The following is a 26,027-nucleotide window of genomic DNA, read 5'->3' on the forward strand; positions in this document are numbered from 1 at the left end:
TTGGTTACATTTGCTGAAATATTGTTTTTTTTTTGTTTCATTTTTTAAATTTCATAAAACTTTTGAAGTATAATAGCCTAATTCTTTAATATGTCTATCAGCACAATAACAAAAAGGATGGGGGGGGGGGGGCAAATGGGCCTGATTAAATTTTTTTTTTTGTGGAATGCCACCAAAATTGATCCAGGATGCAAAATTATATCAGGTCAGAACTAACTTAAAAAATCTATAAATCGATTATATGTCTATTTGAATATGTGATTTTCACAAATCTTCATTTGATTTGAGATAAGTTTTTCGGTATGGTTAATTTTTTTTTCAGGAAAAGGATTTTGGTGATGGAGAGGATGGTGATATATGTGATGAAGATGACCCATCAAGAAAATCTACTGAAAATGCAGAAGACGACACACTGAGATTGCCAGCATGGGAGGATGAGGACGATGAAAAAATATTGTAATTTTCTGGTTTTTTTTTTTATGAAATATTGTTTTGTTTACTGTTTTTTTTTAATAAAGTAAAACCTCCTTTAATGAATCTCTCCAAACAACAGAGTAATCTGTGAATAACCGCTACATTTTGTTGGAACCAAACATTCCCCCATAGATTTAACATTGTACAAATAATTTCTACTGCTACTAAACCACACATGTACCTCATCCATGTTCCTCTGTGGAACTTCTAATGAATTGGTATATGTTGGAATGAACGTTTAGTGAACCTTCTGTAAAGCTGTTTCTGTGTAATGCTTATTACATGTGTCTAGTGCTGTCATATGCCATCAATTTTCTAATTAACTAACGATGTGTGAAGTGTAATGTAATGATTGAATAATTGTACTGTTGTAGGCTTGTTGCTCTCTGTGGCAAACCTTTTAATGGGGAGATAGGCTCACATTTGCACCTCGAATTTGGGAACCACAGAAAACCAACTTCAGCTGACCACCGCTCGCGGTGGTGGGATGTGACTATTGGGATCCTTGCGATTAGAGTCCATCACTATGACCACTTGACTACAACGGTGGTACAGGTAACCTCTGAACTATGCAGATCGTGTTGAGACATTAGAGGGAACAACAGAATACCTGCTGTCAGCACTTCAATCGTAAGGGAAGGGGGATATTCAAGTCATCCGATTACTAAAAACTGTTTGTTTATTCGCAACTCCCTACTCTATAAGGGATGGTTCTGTCCAAAAAAATGATACTCATAGATAGGACTAGAAATATCCAGGCCATTAATTTTTTCAGACAGATGCTAAATTTTTTTTTCAACAAGGATGCATGTCAGCACCTATATCAGGCATTTTCAACCTGTTGCTCATGAACACTGCAGTGCTCCCTGAAGCACCCAGAGAGCTTGATGTGCAATTTTATGCTCACGAGCACGTGATCAACGTCCCAATTAAATACCTTGTACAAATGTCATTCAAGAATTAAAATCATCCAGATTTCATGCAGTATGGTATTTATTATACATCCAGAATTATCCAATTTAATTATACATCCAGATTTCATATGTATGTCAAACTTGCTGTAAGGGTGCTCTTCTTTTGATGATGGGTACAGGCAGTGCTCATGACTAGAAAAAGATTGAAGATCTCTGGCCTATGTCTTCAGCTATTAGATTGGACTTGGGAACACCCTGGAAAGAAGATCTAGTTGATTATGGGTGAGAATAAAGTACCGTTTGGGAGTTGCTGGTACATCGTTTTGGTCCATATCAGTTTTTCTCCCAAGTGAAGTCATTTCTGTTGTGTTCTACCTCAGCACTGCAAGTCTAAATTTTAGGATGTCAAAATATCGCAGCAGATTGATTGATAAATTACATAATGTATTATCAAATTGCATGCTATATAGATCACAAATTTTAGTAGTTTTTTTTTCAGAAAGAAAAGGGGTTACTTTCCAGTAGCAACCACATTTTCACAGTCCCGTTAGTAGCCGTTCTTAGGACGTTTTATTGTACTATTTATAATATTAAGTTGAAAGAACTGAAGAGATGTTAATTGTAATAAATATTCACTGTAATGATATCTACAATGAAAGCTTTCTTGTGCGGACATTGGCAGGGACAAAAAATTTTCATAAAATAGTAGTGGCCGTTAATCAGGGATTTGAGATGCATACTTTTATTTTGCATAGAGAAATTATTTGGTCGCAAAAGAAGGGTTTTACTTTGCTACCTCATCATAGTGGTTAATAGTCATAATACATTGAATTAGCTTAATTTGTTAATTAATAACGTGAATATTATATATTAAACCAAAAACAATTGATATATTGTTTTATTGATGTATTGATCATATCCCTATATGAAATTAACAGAGATTACAATCTATTTAACATCCCAGTGATGCAATGGCACATACGGAAGTCAATCCAAGTGTAATGTATTCAGTTCTGCATACTCCATGCAGTTTAAAAGCATGAAAAACCAAGGCAAACATAGCAGATTCCAACAATGCTGATTGCTTTAATTTTTTCAAAAGGCCTGAGGTATTGTTATTTGGATTAAGTCTTGTATTAATCAAAAAGAATCACTTTGCCCGAAACTATAGAAAATATTCACAACGAGGTGAGGGCAAATAACAATTTATAATATATCGATATATGTTTCAGCACTCATGGGTGCCGTTATCAAGGTGGAAAACATGTTCTGTGTCCCAATGAAAAACGTGGTCAAAGACTGAAAGAGCGTCTGTGATGGTCAGAGTTGTTTCCTTCACTTCAGTATTTTTGTTATCAGTTTTGACATCATAGCTGTTGTCTCCTGTTGAAAGTGACGTTTTATGTCCAGCTTGGCCCCTTTGAATATTCTTCAAATGTTTTTTCAAAATGAAAATGTGGTAGAGCAATGGAATAGAGGGCGTTGATTTTGTGTCATTTACTAATTGTTAAAGAAAAGCCTTTACATAAGTGCCCTTGAAGAAGTCTAAAAGAAATGGCGATCAAACTTTTTGGATCACCTTAGCCTCTGGAAAATTGAATTTGTGGTCTTCACTCCAGCAGTGTAAAGCTATTGTGGACTTATGGATCTCTTGATTTTTAACATATCTCTTATGTTCACTTAACCCTTAACACACTAAGCTTTTTTATCAACGTTGTTTACTAAGCTGGGGTCCTTCAAGGACCCCAATGTTTTTTCTTTTATTAATCAATTTTTTTGCGGTATATTACTTAAATTAGGTTTTTTAGATTTCTGAAAGTATATTTCAGTGATACAAGCACTTTTGGAATTAAATATGTTATTTATTTCGACAGTACGTTGTAGACAGTAAAAAGTTAATATAAAACTAGTTGTATATGTCATCGTAAAGAATCATGTAGTGCTGCAGCCCTTAGCACAGGTCACAGTTGTGCAGGTCTTTCTGTGAGTTTCGCATACGAAACACTTGCATTTACTGCAGACAATATTTACTTTCCTGTCTATGTTTCTGGGGCAATAAGCACATCTTCCTCTCTTCCGGATCTGATGCTGCTGTGATGTTGATGATGCGCATTTAGCTGTGGCGTTGCCCGTAACATTTACTCCCACAGCTTCAATGGCTCTGACAACAGGAAGATGGAGACCATTTGGATTGTTTGCTCTCCGATGAATGTTTGGCAGTGTAAGTTCCTCACCAATTTCCAATAGAAATCGATATCTGCGATTTTTCAAGCCTCTGTTCCAGTCTATGTTTTTCGACATCCAAATGATGAAAGCATTTAGGGCCCCAATATCAAGAATGTTCATGAAAAGTCTCAGAGGCCATCTTGAGGTACGTCTGGCACACGTATATTCTCTTATCAACTTGTCTGCATTGTCTACCCCGCCTTTGGTACGGTTATATTCAAGTATCATGTTGGGCTTCTTATGACTTTCATTGGATACTGAATCATCAATAAATTGAGTGGAAAGGACGCGAACTGTTTTATTTTTCTTGGGGACGTAGCTGACCACTGCTACTCCTTCTGAGAAGATAAATATTGATGAAAGAAGGTCTCTATATTTTGCAGTTTCCATCATTACAGGAATATCTGGCTTTTTTACTCTCAGTGTTCCTGTCATAGTAACGTTTTTCTGCAGCAAAAATTCTGCAGTTTGCACAGACGTGAAAAAATTGTCAGTAGTCACACCTCTTCCAGATCCAAAGAATGGTTTCGTCAAGTCACGTACTACGCGGTGTGCTAAGTTTTTTTCTGGCAGGTTTCCTGGAAGCTTTCCAGTGTAGACTTGCATATTGTATAAATATGACGTCTTCACGTCCGCAGCTGCCCAGACTTTGATCCCATATTTTGCTGGTTTAGATTTCATGTACTGCCTAATTGGACATCTGCCACGAAATGCAACTAGTTGTTCATCTATTGTAATATCTTCAAATGGTTCGAAAAGCTTCTTGCAGTTTTCTACAAATGAATCCCAAACATCACGAATAGCTGCAAGTTTATCATTTGCCTTTCGTTGGTCACGTGTCGATTTATCGTCAAACCTGATAAACTGAAGGATGTGCACAAATCTGTCCCGTGGCATAGCAGCAGTAAAAACTGCACGACGAATTTTTTCATCTGTTGTCCACATTTCAGAAATGCTTTCTTTTCGGCACCGAAGAGCACCAGCAATCAGTAACACACCAAAAAACGCTCTTATTTCCACAGGATCTACATCTAACCAAACTCTAATTCTGTTCAGAGAAGCATTCACGTTGAAGTTATGAACAACACGTGACGCTTCAGCATTAGTGAAGGTGCATATAGTATCTACAATTTGGTCATCAAGGAACATGTTGAACACTTCGGACATGTTAGTTGCAAAATTAGTTGCTCTCGTTGGACCAGGACACCTTCTGACAATGTTATGTTTGCGACGACGAGTCACGGGAGGGACTGAACGTGTCCACTTTCTTTCTGATTTTGCAACTAGTTCATCTCCATTAGAATCAGTATCCGAATTGTCGCTAGCAATGTCACTTTCTTCAGAATTCACTTCAACGTTGTCTTCAGATTCTGACTCATCTTCTTGTGGAATGAATTCTTCATCAGAGTCGCTCAAAATGTCTTCCGGGCCACTGAGGTCACACTCTTCTAGCAAGTGAACAATATCATCATCGGAAAGTTGTCGGCGAGACATTTTTCAAAATTTCCAATCAGCTTGTTTACGTTCAGTCGGCGTGTAGGGTAACAGTACACAAAATAACCATCCTGGTCGGCTTTGACTTTAGAAAACAAACACGTTGCCACTCAAACCAAATACAATAATAATTATTATTATTATAAATAGATGAAAGGGTTGCTAAAATGTTCATTTTCTATGATTTTAACAATAATTAAATCTTTTCACATTTGTAACGTAGAATACTAAGCGGGGTCTTCCAGGGACCCCAAGCGCATTTTTAATTTTTAATTTTTTTTTTTGTAGAATATTCTATAAATCTAATAAATATTTTTTATCATAAGGTGGTGCGGGACACATACAAAAATTAAGAAAACAATTGTTCTTATAGTTAAAGCAGGATCGCTAGAAATGTCACTCTGGGGTCCTTCGAAGACCCCGCTTAGTGTGTTAAGGGATAATCTACATTTCAGAGAGCATTTGGTTTGACGATGTAGCCTTGGGGACAATCTGTGCATGGAATATAATAAATGCCTCTATATATATATATATATATATATATATTTAGTTGGAGAGATAGAATCTTTTGGGGGGGGGGGGGCTAAGGCTTGTATGTTTCATGCTCATCAGTCAAACATTTGCTCATAAGATGGAGCACTACATATGCTTGTGAATCGAGACATCTGTAGGTCGAGGTACTATTGTACGGGGTGGTTATAAATAAACAGACACTACTCCGACTTATGTAGTGGCTGTTGTGCTAAAGGTATTTCATCGAAACTCTTGGTATATATGTTATTTCAACTATGGGAATAAGGTAACTGTGATAAAAAAGCGGCACTTTTTCAGCTGGTGGTCAAAAATTTAACTACTTTTTTTTGTTGAATCTTTCTCTTCCCTCATGGTCCATATATATACAAAGTTTTGCCAAAATACCTCTATCAGAATGGGTGCTACATACATCTGAGTAGCATCAGTTTATTTATAACTACCCTGTACTTGTATCACTAGCAAGGCATTCCTATGTGTTCTACTGCCAAGGCAATTTTTCGTGAAGGCAAAACTGTGCTGTATAATCTCTCATGTATTTTCAGTGGGAAAAATATCTTATTTTCTTGCATTCCTCAGTGACTTTAGAAATGCAAGATGAATTAACCAATTCGTTAGAGGTTCCGCAGAAGAATATGGATGAGGTGCATGTCTGGTTTAATAGTAGTAGTAGTCACTGTATTCTACTGCTGGTAATTTGTTTTAATTTTCTTGATATTAAGTTATCTTTGCATTAGTAGGATCATTCACACAAGCTTGGTTAATTCAGTTTTATTTTTGTAGTTTCAGTTAATTTTTAGTTGTCTAGTTAATGTAGAGGTCGTGGAATAATTTTTTTATATTCCTTCTGTGTTTCAGAGTTGATCATAGGATTAAATCGATGAAGAAATGCCATAATAGTTTGTTAAAAAGAACAGATCAGAAATATGAGACGATAGCAAGGGAAAAGTATGAATATATATTTTTCATTTTAGTTTAATTTTTTTTTTAGATTTTATGATCGTGGTTACAGTTTTTCCCTCCCCCCCACATTTTTTTAATTGTTAGAATTAATTTATATAGTTTCACATTAGCAGTAGGGATCCTTTCAAAGTGAATTGCTGAAATATTCTATAGTTACAGTGAAATATTATAAAATATTGAAATCTATCGTGCTGTCTCACTTACGGTCGTAAGGTGCAGAATTTTTCTCTCCCTGCCCGATATCTAAATACACACAGCATGTACAGTCGATTCATGATAAATTAAACTCTGATAACTCAAATATCTTCTTAAGTCAACAGTTTTCTCTTCTCCAGGACCTTCAGTATTGTTACAGTGTTGAAATTTTTTCTTAACTTGGAAGTTTTCTTCCTTTAAGTTGAAGTTTTTGAATGTGATATGATTTTTTTAAAAATTGCACTTAGCCTCCCAGTGAGAAATTAAAGGTGTATCTTTATCTTACATAGTTCAAGTAATTTTTTCCCCTTCCCAGTTTTGTAGGTAAACCGACCGATGGCCAATTGACTTGGTCACCTGTGCAAGCAAATCTTTTGTTGCACGTCTGGTCATGCCAGTATCGTCTTCCAGTAGTGTTCAAACATTAGAATAAATTTTGATTGTGCGTTAACTTTTTTAGAAAAAACTTTTTTTTGTGTGTTGACTTTTTTTAGAAAATGTCAAAAAAAAATTATAACTTTCAGATTTCAAACAAAAAGATCAGATTATTTCCTCATGATAGAAGCACAACTGTGCAATGTTCTTGGGGGGAAAAAAAGAGTGTGGGAATGGCGTTTGAATGTTTATCCATGTTGCTCTATAGAAGTTATTTTCCTAAAATGTTTTGTAACACGTGTTTCGATAGGGATACACATTCATGTGAAGGCAAAACTTAGAGAGAAAAATAAGGTATCCAACCAGCTGATTAAAAAAAAAAAGTGAAAATTTGCACACTCGTGCTTCTAGCACGAGAACAAAATGATCAATGAAATTTGGAGAAATTCAGACCTCAAGAAAAGTTACTTGAAAAAGTAAAGCATCACTGCGAATAATGTATCAACACTTTAACAAGGACATTATTCATGAAAGACTCTCTTTAGACGTGAATGAAATGAAAGGAAATAAAAAAATCATTGCATTGTTTCTTTTTATAAAAAGCAATCTTGCTTTGTCTTTATAGGCGTTTATAGGCGTATACACAATTTTTGTGTATAGGCCTGTAGTCATAATATGTATGTCCATGTTTAAATAGTTTTTTTCTTCTTCTCAATATTCTCATTCATAATTAGGTGCCAATTAATTTAGGTGTCAGTTAATTTTTTTTTGAACAATTTCTTCACTTCCAGTAGTTTGGCATTTTTTACGAATACAATATTCATAAATATCACTGTTTAAAAATACTTTTTTAAATTTTCCAAGATCTGAATTTTTGATAAGTCAAACTAACCATAATTCCAAGTTTTTCGTCACCTGCTGCACATTCGAGTTATCAAGATTTGACATTAATTACAGGCTAGTATGATTTGTGTTGCCTGGATTTTCAGTCATTGTTAGCAGGTGTATGCTTCAGGGTCCCCCCCCCCCCCCACCTTATCAAGTCATCTGGCCAATTAATTTCTCCTTTTCGGTTTTTTTGGAAGTTTAAAGGTAATAAAATATATTTTTTGATTAAAATTCTTTTTAAGAATACATTAAAACTGAGTTCACACACACATACGCACATCATATTCTTTGTTGTTTTTCGAAATCATCAACAGAAACAAATTTAATAATTGAAGTAATTGATAATTAGTTTTCTAAATTATGCCAAAAATCACCATGACATGCTATTCTGTCATAGCCAAAATGTGCAGTTTGTTCATGATTCATAAAGCAAAACTATACTCGTTATTGCATTACTATGCTCCTTGTATATGAATTATTGGTATTTTTCCGTTATAACCACACCACACATATTCAACACCAAATTGGTACATTTTGGCTTGTTTCTTTCCACACGACTTGTTTAAAAGAAAGGACAAATTTATGGACATTACACTAAGGAAAATATTTAACAGGAGGCATAAATTCGAAGAAAATTTGCCAAGACAGAAAAAAGCATTAAGGTATAGTTATAACGGAATTAATAAAAAAAATTTTTTATGAAGTGGTTAATCAATCTGGTGAATCTCCCGATTTCAAATCCCATGAAATTTGTAAAGGCTTTCTATGAGAATTCTCTCTTGTGAAAATTTCCTAGTTGGCTGAATCATTTTATGTTTTCTTTTGCCCATTTGATTTATATTCTAATAGGTGTGATGTTTAAAGTATGTAAATTGCGAGAAAACGAGTAGTGAGCAATATGTGGATTGATTTTATGTATATTGCAGCTTTTTAAAAATAACTGGTGAACCTTCATGGGCTGAATTGAAGAAAAAGAAGAAGAAAAATACTGCGGATGAATCTGATGGTAATCAGTGAATATTTCCTCAAAGCATTTATTTCAAAAACATTTATTGGAAATACATAAGGTGTATGATAGGGCTCAATGCAAATCCCAATTGCCAGGTTGCTATGACAAATAAAAAATTGGTCAAATATTCTAATCACCAAGTTGAAGTCTAGGGACAACAGAATATTTCAGAATTTTCATCTCTGTTTACTAATACTGAATGGGGTCACTAGTCCTTGATGGACTTGATCAATAAATATTGGCTAACATTGTTGATTGGGAAGTGGGCTTATAACAAGCATTTTTTAAAAATATATTTTCGTGATGAATAATATAGGAGTGAATTGTGATTCAATCATTTTGCTTGCAGTTGAACAGGTAAATTTGAAAGAAACATTTTTCAAATGTTCGTTCAATTGCGAAAAGTGAATAGTAACTTGCCGACATTGTGCGTGGAGCTCCTTGTACAATGTGCGATTGTTGCTAACACTAGAAATAGTTTTGAAAGTTCAGTGGAACCTCTTTTCCTACCCTTCTTGAATCAAATCTTTCCTTAAACTGGCCTAAAGAAATCAAGTTTTTTACTCAATTTTATGAGCTATCATATTATGTTCATTTCATGTTTGTGTACCCATGATTTGTAGTATTCCAGTCTTTTTTAACTCCATAAAACAAAATCTTATTTTTGATTGTAATTTATGTCTAATTTTTGAATAGCATTCATGTAATGCAATATTTTTCAATGAAGCATCTAACATATTCAAATCGCAATAGATAATAAACTAATTTAGCATGGTTTTGATCGCTCTCATTTATGTGGATTTTGTATACCTTGGCTTAACATCAATCTCAGTAGGCTGAATGAAAGAGGTTCGACTGTATACATAATGTTTGTTGTGTAATGAAATATGATTTCCTTCATTTTGTATAAGTCTTTAAGTGTAAGAATTTGTAATTATGATGAAAATGAAATGAATATGTCATGTAAAAACACTAATGTGTGTATTAAAATGAAGTGTGGTGCTTATCAGTAGTTCATGCTGGAACTTGGACCAATATAGTTTTTTTTACAACTTGGATAGAGAATAACAAAACGGTCAGATACCGGCTGTTTTCTTGCAAGTGAAGGGCCGAGAACTCATCAAGCAGGCACATCATCATCATTTGTTGGTTTCTTATAGGCAAAAGCCCAACAATTCGAGTACGCACATAGCAACTAAAAATTTTTTTTGCTTGTCAAAATACGTTTCACTTTCCAAAACAGTCAAGTGTTTATTTATCATTAAATGATAGGACGAAAACTTCTTGGCTTTTGATGTATGAGTTCTGCTTTATTTACTTGAACTTTTCCTGCATCTGAGATATGAACACAGTATTATAAAAACATGTGATCTTGAGTGGTTACTTTGGCCGCATAGTTTGGAAGTAAAACTTGATTTTTAACTTGAGTCACTCCCGTTATAGTCAACTATTCTGCAGTTTCCATTACCAAGTCACAGGTGGAAGTCGACTTCCACTTGCCACACAAGCAAGCAAGTTTCATTACACAAATATGCATTCATATACATATCATGTCAAAGTGCAAAATTGATTACACCATCTACTAAACACATAATGTACGTGACTCTATAGGTATACCGAACACAACATGACATTTTTGAACTGAAATTGTGGTAAATGTTTTCAATGATAACAGACCAGGGTGTTGTGGGGACAGTTTAAAAGTATGATTTGCTGCATTAAAAGAATAGTGAATAAGAGGATAAATTTGTTTTAAAGCTAAGTTTTAATTTTATTATTGGTTTTTTAATTTAACCCTTCAAGCAACATTGATGAGATATCTTGCCTCCCAGTGTAAATAACAAATTTTTTTTTGTCTTACATTGAGGATATTTTTTAACAATAAAATTTTGAGAAATGTATATGTATGTTATATTTTTTAATTGGAATTTTTCTTCTTTTCGAGATGCATCATAATTTTAGATTCATTTATAATGTGTTTTTAGAAAGTGATGATGATGATTTGATGCGAAAAACTGGCAAATTCTTTATGAAAAGCAAGTCGTTACCGAAAGGTAAAATTGATGTAAGGAGATGCCAGAATTTGATGGAAAATAATCCCAACAGTGTGAGTGTCATTTCCATTATCGATAGATTTCCCCCCTTTAGAAATAATTAAAATGATATGAATCCTGTGTTGTTATATAAAATAGGTTTTAAACTCATTAAAAAAATATATGGGTATCACGTGTCAATCATAAGTGGAGCCTCTGAATAATGGAACGGAACCAAATTTTTTTTTAATTATTATTCAATTCAAAACAGCACACATGAATACAAAATACAAATATACAAAATAAAATAAAGACAACAGATTAAAAGACAAAACATACACTATGCAGCTCTTAGGGACCCATTTGGTCCGTCCTAGAGCTTAATAAATTATATATAATAAACGGCACGCTCGATTTATATTTATTTCATTTTATTCATTTACTATTATTTTTTTTATTATTATAGATATTTCAAATTTTTCCTTGGTTACCTATTTATATTTTCAATAAACCTTTCAAAATTTGTTAGAGTTTGAGAATGTGAAAGTTTCTTTCTTGAGATGTTTATTCATTCTAAGGTCTGATAATTTTTTTCCGAATTTGTTACAAATGCTTTTTGTTCCAAATTTGTCTGTTAATACTGTTTATTATTAATGCAGTCTCTCAATGTAGTTTATTATTAATGTAGCAAAGTACTTAATGGATCAATGTCATAACATAGGAAAAAAAATTGTTTATAGTTAGCAAGACTTCGGTTTGTTATCAGTTTTTTTCCCGTTCAAAATTTTTTTTCTCTTTGCATATTTTGAAGATAAGGTTGAGCCAGACTCATTTTCTTCCCCCTAAGTTATCGTTATCAACCTACAAGACTATGTAGGAGGTGGGAAGGCTTCCTTATTGACTAGGGCCACTATGTGTTGTGTACATGTAATGCTGCTTTTGCAATGACTTTCCTATGGTAAAGGCATTAGGTAAAAAAATATCACTTGGTGGAAATACTTTCTCAGGGATATCTATAGAACATACATTACATGTAAAATAGTACAGTAATTCTTAAAGCAAGCACATTAGACCAGTGGTACTAAAAGTGTGTGCTGCAGCTCCTTGGGACGCTGGAAGTGTTGTTCACCTGTGGGTGCCCAGTTTGAGCTTTATATGGCAGATTTTGATTTCTGAATGAATTCAAGGGTGCTGAGACTGGTGATACGGAATACTGTGGGTGCTTGAGCACCCTTGGCTTCGATGCCACTGCCTCCAACCATTATCTGGGGGTGCTGCAGTGAGCTGTCCTTATTAATGTGTGTCTATTAGATACCATGAAGTGGTTCTTTGTTAAACTATTGTGGGAACCCACATATGGGTGGAAACTACATGTCCACTAGGGCAAGAAAGCTAAGGAAGCAGGGGTCTGTCAGGCTAAATTTTAGGTCCATTTTTCAGACTCATCACAAAATTCTGGATCTGAAAAACACATTCTTCACAAAATAATTCTGGATCTGAAAACAGATTCTTCACAAAATACAAGTGAATAAAACCATAAATTTGGCATTTCATTTTTTCTCACAATAGAAATAAACTAGATTATTTTGCTTCCTACAAAATTGCTTATTTTTCACAAAATTAATGATCCTTTTGCAAAAATAAGGGAAATTTTCACAAAAACAGGGCTCTTTAAAAATAAGTCTGGACAGACCCCTGGGGAGACAAAGTTACATTCTAAGGGTTACATCCTATACATAAGAGCTGAATAATAATAAATATAGTATTTTAGCTTAAATAAAAAATATCCTGGTTTAGAAAGACATGGAAAAAAAAGGGCAGAATTGAACATATTTTGTAACCAGTTGTGTGGGAAAAGAAAAGCAACCAGGTTATCTGCAGAATATTTGTTTATCCTATACAAACCGCAGAAAATGAACTTCAGCCGACCACCACTCTGCCATCACAGTGGTGGTTAACTGAAGTTGATTTTCTGCAGTGTTCCAGCTTCGAGACGCGAATGCAAGCCAGCCTCCCATTTGAAAAGTCTCTCGAAAGAGAGCAGGCAGACCTACTGTATGATATTGACGTAACATTGAAATTCAGGTATGTTATCTTTACATCAGAAAATGGAAGGCAGAAGGCAGCACAAACACAAAACAAGTGTAACTTGACAACATAAATACCTTAGGGCCATACATACACTTAGAACACACATTCTGGCATGTGCCAATTTGTTATAAATTCCATAGAAATGTGTACGAGGTGCATGTGTATGGTTAAGTAGTAGCAGTGTTGGTTATTGTATTTGACCAAACAAGACATATAGTATTTCCTTCTGGATTTTGTTTGGGTTTAGTTATCAATCAGTTTTTGTTAGCAGAAACCCGGAGTTCTGTTGTGATCATATTGAGCGATGTGCACTGTATTTGTCAGGAATTGCTTGCTGAATGCTGGGAACAGGTCTGAGGAGTTGGAAGACAATCAATTTATTGATTAGTGAGAATTACACAAGTCAATTTCTTGAACATTTTTTTTAAAGAAAAAATCAATGTAGGCAATCACTTTAAGCATTACAACCATCAAAATTATGTTTTAAAAAATGTGAAAGCCTCTGTAAATAGGTTTAGAAATACAGAAAAATATTTGAATTTTATAACCATTATTTCTCTGTCTGCCAGAAAATACAGGTTTTCCTGGCTGGCTAGTCTGCCGTGCCTTTTTTTTTTACTACATTGCTGGCCAACATAGTATTGATAGAATAAATTATACTGTGAATCTTTAAGTCACTTATTTTATCAATATATTTGCTAGATAGAATATTTTTTGTTAAATTCACGCTTTTCTTTCCAAGCAGACTTTTACTTGGTTTCAATTCTATACTTCTGTTTTTCATTTTCTTTGTATGTTACATTTTATTATTTTTCTGTGCTATCAATTAATATTTTGAATACAGTAACACCAAACTGTAGAAAATTCTCAGCTTATTAGATCATAACTTGCTTTTTTTTTGTAGGATATGGTGACTAGTGTGGAGTTCCATCCGTCATCAAAAGTTGCTGTTGTAGGTGGTGTTAGTGGCATAGCAACTTTGTTTCAGGTGAGCTTCCTCCTGGGTATTTATATAACCTCTTCAGCACAACACTATTTGAACACTTTCTCACAGAGATATGAATCATATTTCTCTGTAAGCAATTGGAAATTTTCATTTAGATTTTTTAAGGTTAATGGGAAGGATTTGATTCACTGTAGATGCAGCAGAGACCCTGAAAGTTCAGCAGACAAAATGAAAAACACTTGAAATTGGTTTTTCACAATAAAACATTTGTTGATCACAGACAGGAGTATCAATTTATAGCAATTAATTTTCTATTGTAATATAACAACGAAATCAATAAACTGAACAAAAAGCCAATCAAATTGATAAAATAATGCAATTATACTACAAACAAAATCAATATTTATACAAGAAACATGTAATCTTGACACAAATTCGCCACAAGAACATTTCGTCTCGCAACAGAAACTGTTTCATCATAACAAGTATTTTACAGAAATTTGCATAATAATACAACATAAAAAACTATTCAAATTTTCACAATTCGAAAATGACAACAATGCTAGACAAACTAGCCTGGTTTTGTCCAATATGCCCAAGATGATCAAAACCAAGAACAAAGCCAAGTTCCCTCTCTCAGCGAAAGTCAGTGGCCATCCAACAGGAAAAGAAAAGGTAATGAACTTATACAGCTTCAATATATTCACAACATTCTTACAATGTATCTGAAAAATGTATGACAATTCAACAATTAAAAATAAAACCTCAAGATCTCAAATGAGATTTCATCTGGGGAGGGGGTGAAATCGAAATTTCATTGGAAATGAATTCAGATAGGACACCTTCAGTCTCATTCGTGTCTAATGGCTGGAAACCCCACCTACCAACTACTTGATGAATAAACTAGCTCGTGACGAAGTGCTAGTGAGGCCTTTGGTGGTTCTCAATATCTGGGAGGTCCCTGGGGTCTAAAAGTATACAATATTACTCACAACCTCAAAAATAACAAAAACTTAAGAGAATCCCAACATATTACATATGCAGTGAGTACCTGGAGAGATTTTCTGATTTTTTTAGAATTATGTAGAGGAAAAACATTTCTAATTATATTTTTATTCAATTTGTATGTAATTATGAGCAAAAACATTATGACCAGTCGTGTCGACCATCTTTGGCATAGGAGAAAGCTGCAAAATTCACTTCAACATAGTATCTTCAAGTCCTTTGTAAATGGCTAGAGACAAATCGTACCATATCTGTTATACCTGTCAATTATGAGAAGTTTGTTTGTATATAGTAGACTTTCGCTAATTCTGTATGTGACTGATTACTAAAATCTCATGGCTCCTGGAAGGTACAGTAGAACCTCAATTAACCAGGCAATAAATTAACCCTACTATGAAAATTTTAGTTACCATGTTTGGTTCTTCCCTATCAATGTTGTTTTTTTAATTGGTTGGTTGGTACCCCTCAGTATGGGACTCCCTGTGGTAGCAATCTTTTTCTGCGATCATGTCTACATTTTTGTTATACCCCCGCATTAGGAAAGTTTCCGACAAGGGCAAACTGGGTATCAAACTTATGACACCTCTTCACATCCTTTGGTACTTTAGGCAATCATCTTATCGACCTGGGCTACCATGCCCTCATCGATTTGTACATTGATCCTTTAATTTAAGTAATTTTTTAAATGACTAAGTGCATTAAAATTTTTACTATAGCTTTGTTCATCTAGAATATCATTAAAGCATACAAATTTTTGTTTTCCTCTACTTCTCAGGTTGATGGGAAAAACAATCCAAAAATTCAGGCAGTCAGTTTCCAAAAGTTTCCCATCCACACTGCTCACTTTTCGACAGATGGTTGTGAACTCTTAGTGTCTTCAAAAGAATGTTCACATTTTTTTTTATATGATATGATTGAGGGTAAAATAAGTAAAGTTCCATGGGAATTAGGTAAGTTATGTATATATCAGTTATCTTTCATCTTTATTAAAGTTCCATATCTATCATGGTACCTTCGTGTATGAGGATTCTTGGTCACATCTCACTTTTTGAATCACACTTTTAATTGGTATGGAATTAACTGCACTTTAGTTTGAATGATCTGCACTATAAAATGGCTAGTTTGCACTATAAAACAAATATTTTCCTTAAGTATTTGTTTTATAGTGGAATAGTAAATAAGACATAATTAATTGGTGATAATTGATGAATTTGTTTTTTTATGTCATAATTAAATGATAGTTTATTATACTGAGTCCAGGTTTTTGTGACGATTCATTATATTGTTAATATAATATATATATAATATTAATTGTTAATTGATTTTGCAAGAAGCAAAATTGTTAATTGATCATAAAATAATTAAATAACAATAAAACTAAATCCAACAGAATATTTTAATGATTAATTATCATTTTTACTAATTGTTAATTAGAAATTCAATAAAAGCACAATATTTAATTAATAATTAATGATAATTATACTAAATCCGATGGAGTTATTGTATCTTTTTTTCTAATCGTTACTTAATATGACTTATAAAAAGCAAAATCATTAACCAATCATGGATTAATAATTAATGATTAATTAACCATGTCATGCGAGGGCAGCAGGATCTTGTGTGAATCAGTATAAAGATTTTCACTAAAGTGAGAGCTGTGGTTGCTCTCCTGCGATTGCGGCCGTCCTTCCCTCTCGCCACATTCGTGGTTGGGGGATGACCCTCTAAACCCCCTCCTACTAGTAGTTCAATAAAAATAGCATACATCTTAAGGAACAACACAAAAGAATTGATATTAAAACATGATAACATATAATCAGTTAGTTATTAATGAATTATGATTAATAATTAATGTGTCAAGAACTAATAAGCTCATGTTGGTTAATTGATTCATAAACTGTCTTTTATGGTTAGGTGTAAATTAACTAGTTATAGTGGTCAATTAATTCATTAGTTAATTATTAAATTATAATTATTAAATAAATATAACTAGTAAGGTTATAGGTAAAATATGTGAAGTTTAAAGGGATGGAATGAACCACACTTTATTTTGGATATCAACTGTAAAAAAGATACTTTGAATATGAGTGCAAACAATCTGTTTTAAAGTATTCGAATATTCAAAGTATTCGAATTATAGTTCCATTTAGCAAGTGCAAAGTATTCAAACCCAAGTGCACTTAATAAATTACCACCCCTTTTTCATTTATGTTATTTGAGCAAAAGGTTGATCGCACAATTTACTTTTCAGGAATGGAGCAGAATAAAGTACGATTAAAAAAGTTTTACATGTCACCCGATGGGAAATTAATTGTTATCCATGGACGATATGGAAAAATTCATCTAGTTAGTGCAAGGGTGAGTTCAGCCAAAAAAAACTTCTTACTTTCAGTTTTTGTATAAATTTTTAGATGCAGTAGAGTCTCAAAAGTTTGAGATTATTGATAATGAAAGACTGAAAATTGTTTTTTTTTCTTCGTTAACAAGTGTTTTTTATCATCAGTTTTTTAAATGCTTTTGAAAATCAAAAAATTCTCAGATTTAAAAAGATTTCCATTACATTGATGTTCTTTTGTTTTCATCTGTGTTTTTGATGTGAATTTTCAGAGTAAAGAATGGATTCAAACCTTGAAAATGAATGGTGAAGTGATTGCCTCCACATTTAATGCAGATGGCTCTAAGTTGTATACACATGGTGGTGAGAGAAGCTCATTAATCACACTTATTGAACTTCATTTCTTAAAATATTGAATTATTATACATTAATTTTATTTTATACATTCTTTTTTTTTACAATTGAAAACCTAGTGAGAGTTGAAATGTCTGTGTAGTATTAGATGTTAGTGATAAATAATGAGATACTTATTGTGGAACACTTATTAATAATGTTAAACCTCTCCGTTACAGACAATGGGCAGGTTTATGTATGGGATATGAACAGCAGGCTATGTATCCAGAAATTTGTTGATGAAGGCTGCCTTTCCGGTACCGCCCTGGCTCTCTCATACAATGGACAATACCTTGCTACAGGGTAAAAGTCAAGTTTTCTTATAATCATTCAAAAACCAGTGTATCTAACAATAGATACAGTAGAACCTCTCTTTTGCAGACACATGGGATAAAAAATTTCTTCGGTAAAAGAGGGGTGACCATCAATCAGGGGTTTGACATGCATATTTTTATTATGCAAAGGGAAATTATTATTTGGCAGTGAAAGCGGGGTGTCTGTTAAGAGGGGTTTTACTGTAGTTTCAATTGAACCATTCATTAAATAGTCTTAAATTTTAGGAATTTCAAATTGGTGCTATGAAAAGATAAATATCTTAATTCACCTATGAATATCCATAAAATGCAATCAAACTCGGTTGTAATAACATGAGCCGACATTGCCATATGGCGATGTGGCCTGGGTATCTTTCGGTTGTAATAACATTGAAGATTCCACTAAATTTTGTCATCATAACCAAGGTTGACATTTATAAGACCTTTTTCAGTGAAAAATATAAATTAGAGGCAATTGAATACTTTTTAGGAAGTTTTTATTTCTTCACGATTAGGGTGCCCAATTTGATCAAAAAAATACGGGAAATTGATGATAGTTAATAATTAATATGAGCAATAGCCTGTTCTTGCCAAATATCAACAAAATTACCAAATAATGTTTACAAATAACTCTTGGCGAGAAAAAAATGCTACAGCAAGTAAGTCTGCTAAGATATATTTCGGGGGGGGGGGGGAAGAGAATTAAAAACTTAAATATGTGAGATGAATATTGAGAGTCAAATTGTAACATCTGCTGTTACGCAACCGAAAATTCCTTCTGGAGAGTTGGTGCAGTTATGTGAAGTGAGAGAGACAAAACACAGAGTTTCTATGAGTAACAATTGGATTATTAATTTAAGTTCAAAGTTGTTTAGCTTTTCAAGAATTTTAACAATAGTATCAAAGAAAAAAAAAATTTATTTTAACAGTCATACCACATCTAGTTTAGATGTTGAACCATCAGCATACTCGGAACGTCACATAAATACAGGTGCTGATTGGAGGAAAATATGCATATGCACAAGTGACATCAGTGGAACGGATAGACTTCTGAGTGTGGAGGTCATAACAGTGGCGTGACTAAGAGGTGGTCAGATCATCATGGAGGAGTCACCTGCAGCATCAATAGAGAATCAGGATGAAGAACAGCAAACAGAGACGGATGACAGTGATGAAGGTGAAGATCCGGCCCAGACAATATTCCACAGGTATTGTGCTGCTGCACAAGTGAGATTCAAAAAGGATTAGACCCATGACATTATGAATAGTTGCACCGATTGAGCAAATGAGAAACTCCCCCATTCAGTAGTTGGTGAACTACATCATTTGGAATGACAGGAACTAGCTGTTACAAGCCACCGATGGATGGAGCCTTCATTTCCCACCCAACTCCTCTGGTTGGAAATTGGCGCATGGCAATATGTGACCAGAGTTGGTGTGCGGTAAAGCAGAAGCAGCTGTTACAAGCAGAGAAGCCACTGCTGACGGGATATATTTATACCTATAAAAAAACACTTGTGGCACTGCCTAACTCCTGGGGCCAACCCCCCTCAAAAAAGTATTTAAACAACAGCCAATAAAAGAATTGCAATCTGATTTAAATAATCATTCACAAAAACTAAAAATTTGAAACTTAAATTTTATTATTCTGGCAGCTATATAATTGAAATGGTGATTTGATCAGGATCACATACCTCTGTAGACTATGGAGGATGTAACAGTAAAATCACGGGCAATCGTGCACTCATATGAGATAAAATGTACATTTTTTTTCATTACAATTTCTACTATAAACATATACAACACAAATACAAATTCAATTATATAAACATACAATAAATAAGATGTAGGCAAGACAGGCCTATATATTCCACAGGGGCCCAGGGTATGTTACAATAATGTTACAATATTCACTATAACACAATTTATAAATTATGCAAATTACTTTCATTCCTTGTTCTTGTGAAGATCGGTACTTGAAGCTAGCTTCATTGAAAAAAGGGATATTTTTATAAAATAAAATAGTCAGGAATGACAAAATATGAAAATGTTTCGTATAGTAAACATGCCAATGAGCAATTCGGAACATAAAACACGCTATAAATATATATATTTTTCAACATTAGGTATAGATGGAACAACAGGCAAACATTCCCTGAATGTGATCAGCTCTAATCTTGGGAATTTCTTGGGGAAAACATCAAAACATCATTGAAACAGAAACATAAGTAACAAAAAATTTGTTGTGGGAGGTACATCTGAGGTGGTTGCTTTTATCGACATTATAAGCAAGGTTCATTAACATTATTCTCTATGAAAATCAGCCCAGACCGCCAATTATTGATGTCATAGTGAGGACATCATTACAACCAAGTTTTGACTGTACTTAAAGGTGCAATACCTAATTGTTTCTTTTGTTTAGGATACACATTTTTTTTTTAATTGTACATATTTTTTTTGTATTGATATTATTACAAATAAGCATTTTTTCTCTTTCACGAAGGAAATTATAAAGACGATTAAAAAAAAAAAAGAACTTGTTGATCATTATAGGTCAGACTGTGGTGTTGTTAACATTTATGATGAGTCTTCAGTGATGACTTCTTGTGAACCAAAGCCTCTCAGAGCTGTCATGAACCTTACAACTGAAATAAGCAGTTTGAAATACAATAGGTCATCAGAGGTCTTAGCTATAGCTTCAAGATTCAAATCTACAGCTGTCAAATTGGTGAGATATATTTTTCCCAGTTAATTTTATTTTTGAAAGATGTTCAATCAGTTTGTATTAACACTATTTAAAAATAAATTACTGAAGTCAAATTTTAGAGCAAGGGTGCTCAACCTTTGGGAGAGTGTGGGTCACATCTTTCATTTGAAAACTTGTTGCAAACCACTTGAATAAGTGATCTGAAACTGCCATGGGCTGTTTATTTGATCTGTAAATGTGCTGTGGGCCTCTAGAGCTGAGTCACAGGTCACTTGAATTATTTGTAAAAGCGCTGCAAGCTGGCTTCAATAATCTGAAACTGTGCAGTAGGCCATTTGAGTGTCTGGAATCAGAGCCGCGAGTCACTCAAAGTCATTCATAAATAAGTCACGGGTCACTTAAGTGTTCTAAAAATTTACTACCCGGGCCACTTAATTGCTCTGGAATTTTGATGAGCGATTCATTTAAATAATCTGGGAATGTGCCGCAGGCTACTTACGTGATGTAGAACTGCACTTGTTTATGTGCCGCTTCGTTCATTTTTACAAAATTGGGTTTGAGGTTGCAGACTACATTAAATTACTTCAAGGGCCACGGGTTGAGCATATATGTTTTAAGTCACAACATTCAATGTACCCTTTAACCTGTGATGAATGACAAAAGTTTAGAGGTGTAGCGAGTTTGATACCTGGTTCATCCTTGTCAGAAAACTTTCCTGACACAGGGGTACAACAAAAAATGGCAACTTGAACTGCAGCAAAAAATTGCTACCGCAGGGAGTCGAGGGGTTAGCGCACCAACCTCTCGATGAGTATAAAAAACAAGCCTGCCATTCGGAATCGGCAATAAATTGTAGGTCCTGTGGCCTGATTAGCCCTCGTGTGCAGAAAATGACTGTGGTGCAACAAAAATGATCAAATGAATGACAAAATGCAATACTATGATACAAGGTCATACCTAATATGAGTATCTATCTCTTAGCACCTTGTTACTTATTGGTTTTCAAATTTTTTCACATGATAAGGTAAACATAAATATTTTGTTAGTGGCATATAAAAAGTATTTTCCTTCAATATTTTAATTTGGTTATGGAAATATTTGAAATTTGTTTTCTTTTTTGTTGGCTTGGGGGGCAGGGCACAAGCCCGCCATGCTTCCCTCCCTGCCTGAGTATGCCTCTAATGATGAGTAATGGTTAATTCAAGCATGTGCTAGATTTTTTTGTATAAGTTGTGAAATGAATTGTTTGAATTCCATCAATTCCTATGGGTAAGATTGCTTTGATGTATGGGGTGTTTGAATCACATGCATGGTTTGTGTAACAAATTATGCTTGCAAACCAAACCAAGGTAGCACTGTTTTATATACACTGCAGTTAATAAAAATTTTAGAAACCCTCATGATAGCCACAATTCTTTTTTAAACATAGAGTGCAGATTGATTTGTCTTACAGCGGCCTCACCATGAAATTCTTGCTTGCATTAACCCACGATAAGAGAGAGAGAGAGAGAGACAGAGTCATGGCTTGTCATTTTCCTGCATGCACCAATTTCGTTTAAAATTTCACAGGGGAATGCTTACTGTGGAGGGCACTTCCAGCTGTCATATGGTAGGTTCAAGCATTTACTGTCTTCAAATCAAAATATGGAAGACAGGTGGCCACATCAGCTGAATGCAAAATAAACACAACTCTGACAACATAAATATGATAAGGGCCACTCATTCACTCAGAACATAAATTCCATTATGCACTGATTCGTAAGAAATTCCACAGAGAAGTATATATGAGGTACATTTTTTGTGATTAAGTAGTAGAAGTCTATCTTAAGGAATGGGCCTGTGGAGCCTGGGAATAAGACATTGAGTCAAACAACCCTCCCCCACCCCCAACCAAATTATTATAGATTTTTATTGGCACCCATTTGCATACAATTTTTTATTTTTTTAATTTGAGCTTTTATCACTAAAACTATAGGACCCAAAAAAAATTGGGTCCTAGTTAGGTTAAGACTAGTTAAACTGATCTTCAAGAGGCTTTGGTATAAGTATCATATCTATTCGTATCATAATGCATGGCATCACTGGTTTATCTTGTCAAAATTTGTATAAAACTTTTACTTGTCTTCCAAAACACTGTTTAGGATTTTTTACTTTATTATAAATATTTGTACAGGTAAATATTCGTAAGTGCTAATGCAGCCTTCATCTCATCAACCATTTGTCATCTGTGGTTTCAATTTAAAAGATGCTCAAAATGTGTTCAAAAATTACCTTGTACCAGTTTTGAGAATGAGAATACAGTGTGTCAACAAACAAAAATCTAAATTTTTATAGGATAGTTCGTAGGACATTCCTGCAGGACATTTTCCTATAGGAATTTTCTTCCATTTTTATAGGACATTTTAGAGGACAGTTTCCCTTGTACTCTAACTTCCAATTAGAAAGTTATCCTGTCTTTTCTGAACCCAACAGAAGAGATCCTATGTTTTTAATTGCAATATTCGCTTAGATATTCTAATTAAAAAATTGGAAAAAAGTTGGGAAAGGGCAGCGTGAATGACGGAAAGAAACGATGTCAATTAGTTTTTGCTGTTATTTCTTAATTAATTGAATAAAATATCTCAGTGAATATTGCAGTTGTTAAAAGCATGGGGGTTTTTTTTTTCTGTTTTCCTCAGGTGATATAGGGCAACAACTTTCTAATTGGAAGTTAGAGGACAAGAGGACTGTATAAAAATGTAGATTTTTTTGGTTTGTTACACACTGTATTCTCACTCTCAAAACTGATACAGAGCAATTTTTTAATGCCTTTACAGCAGGCGGTTAATGAGATAAAGACCGCAATAGCACTTACAGGATACCCTGTATATAATTGAACCCAGTTATAATGAAGTTCAAGGGCAGATAATTTGGTTGGTTATATTCAATACAGTAGGATAGGAGAAGTGTCCTATGGAGTGGAACCAAAAATTTTGTTTGTTACCAGATGGGTTAGCTGTAGTAGAGTTCAACTATAGTTTTGTACTAATGTGATTGGAACAAATGTCATATACGCTATGGCAAATGTGATAAATCTGTTATTATGCATAATAACCTGCTGTTTTGGTTGGTTATTATGCATAATAACTATATTTATCACATTTACTGTAACATATACAATATAACCACTGTGGCAGATTTATGTATGTTTTTAAAGCATCAAGTCTATTGCAGGTGCATTTTCCGAGCATGGCAGTTTTTTCAAATTTTCCTGTCGAAGAAAGAAGTTTATTTGTAGTTAATTCCTTAGATTTTTCCCCAAACAGCGGATACATGTTGATGGGCAACAATGCTGGTAAAGCATTGTTATACAGGTAAGGTTTTTTTTTTCATATTGAGTGTGGCTAATTTATTTAGATTCAATTAAGTTCTTTTTATGACATTCTTGTTTTATTTTCTCATGAAATTTCATTTGAATATCAAGTCATTGTAGAGTTTATATGAAAGAGAGAGAGAGAGAATCTCTCTCATATATATATATTTAATGATTCATATTTGGATGTTGGTTAAGGGTTCGAGGTGGCATCTTTGAATTCTCGGGGCTGCCATCTTCTAATGCTTATAAAGAATAACCTGAGAGATACGTATCGGTTCTCAATTATCATTCAACTGGTTTTGATTCAAAGGGGAACCCTGTACTGATCTTTGAGAATTATGTTTGAGATCACATGATATCAAGGAGGTAAATGCCAGGAAAAATATTTTCCCTTTCATCTGACCAATCACCAGCACGATCATTTGAATTTCTTTTTTCTTCTTGGTGGCGCTGGCATCGCTTTCCCTGTATTTTTATTATTATTTGTCAAAATGTACTTGAGCAATATAAGGTTTATGCACTTATAATGAGTAAGGGAGTTCATTTTTATATAAATTTGGAGTTAAATACACATATTTAATAAAATTTTATTATCCATGATATTTCAGCAAGATCATTCAGCAAAATCGCGTAAACATACCTTGTTTCCTTTAAAAGTGTGGAATAATATGAATTAGGTTTGCTTTTCCTCACGGCTTTGATTATTCCCATATTTCTAATTTTTGCAGTGGTCAGTTAAAATTCTTCAGTTTCATTGAGTTATCTAGTTGTAGTGTTTTCCGGATAAATTGCCAAAGCCAGTGTTAGATTTGCAGAGGCCATTCTAACTTTTTTTGCTTGTAACTTCAAGCATTTGTAAGTCAGGAGTGTATGTGTACTGTGACTGTATGGAGGTCACATAATTTGATGCCATTAGGAAAGAATTAGCTAATATTCTGTCTGTTGGTGATTTTGACCATCTTTATTGATTTTTGTAAAATTGAAAATTGTTTTGTTTTCAAGTACTTTGTTTCATTTTTTTCCCTTTCATTTTAAATTAAATTTCCCTTCATTCTTTTCAGGTTAAGACATTACGAGAACTACTGAACTGTGTCTATATCGTGTTATGATACGGAAACTATCATTATCATCATTGTAAAAATACTTAATCAGGTGATAAAAGTTTTCATTAAATATGACTTAGTTTGTTTTCTTTCATTTGTTTTGCAACATGATGACATAATATCTGCCAGTGTTTTAGGAATCAATACATATTTTACGAACAATCATTATCACTTTATTGAGTCCTGTACTTAGTCACTCTATAAATTCAGAGTAAAAAGCAAGTACAGCAAATTTTGCTCATAATGCTTTCCCACTTAGTAGGACTTATTTTTGTAGTCCAAACTTTTACAAATACTAATTGAGGTTTTCCTTTGAAGCTTTTTCCTGCTGACATTTTTTTCACGAGGGGCCATTCAAGTATTATGTAAGCATGTAAGCAGATTTTTAGCCATTTTTGATTCCCCCCCCCCCCCGTCTCAGGAAAATTTCGTCAGCAGCTTAAAATATTTCATATCTTCAAAAAGGGTGGTTGATGATGTAAGCAACCTTCAAACCCCCCCTCCCTCCTTGTCATCAAAAGTCAGCAAATCCGAAACCCCTCTCGATACTGACGTAATACTTGAATGACCCCTGACTGGTTTTTGAAAAAACAATTATAAGCAGGATCCACTGTTTTATTTTTCCTCCCCTCTCTGCTGAAAATTATTGAAAAAGGGTGACCTATACTATACTCGT

The 26,027-nt window shown here is 33.9% G+C and overlaps 1 protein-coding gene across 1 annotated transcript in view; it reads left to right on the top strand.

Annotated features, from left to right (window-relative positions):
• Positions 1-25,426, top strand: part of wcd (U3 small nucleolar RNA-associated protein 18 homolog wicked) — a 30,581-nt gene extending 5,155 nt beyond the window's left edge. The window contains exons 3-14 of the mRNA XM_089250206.1: positions 323-456; positions 6,498-6,587; positions 8,987-9,066; positions 11,055-11,176; positions 14,098-14,181; positions 15,920-16,094; positions 17,396-17,502; positions 17,752-17,842; positions 18,052-18,175; positions 20,740-20,914; positions 24,107-24,246; positions 25,310-25,426. Coding sequence (XP_089106332.1) covers positions 323-456; positions 6,498-6,587; positions 8,987-9,066; positions 11,055-11,176; positions 14,098-14,181; positions 15,920-16,094; positions 17,396-17,502; positions 17,752-17,842; positions 18,052-18,175; positions 20,740-20,914; positions 24,107-24,246; positions 25,310-25,334 — 1,347 coding nt within the window. The 3' untranslated portion in view covers positions 25,335-25,426. The remainder of the gene's footprint in view (positions 1-322; positions 457-6,497; positions 6,588-8,986; positions 9,067-11,054; positions 11,177-14,097; positions 14,182-15,919; positions 16,095-17,395; positions 17,503-17,751; positions 17,843-18,051; positions 18,176-20,739; positions 20,915-24,106; positions 24,247-25,309) is intronic.
• The last annotated feature ends 601 nt before the right edge of the window (positions 25,427-26,027 follow it).

The sequence above is a fragment of the Pholcus phalangioides genome, unplaced genomic scaffold (assembly GCF_987345545.1).
Source record: "Pholcus phalangioides strain wild (caught in Gottingen) unplaced genomic scaffold, Ppha-v1.0 ptg000022l_1, whole genome shotgun sequence".
Lineage (NCBI taxonomy): Eukaryota > Metazoa > Arthropoda > Arachnida > Araneae > Pholcidae > Pholcus > Pholcus phalangioides.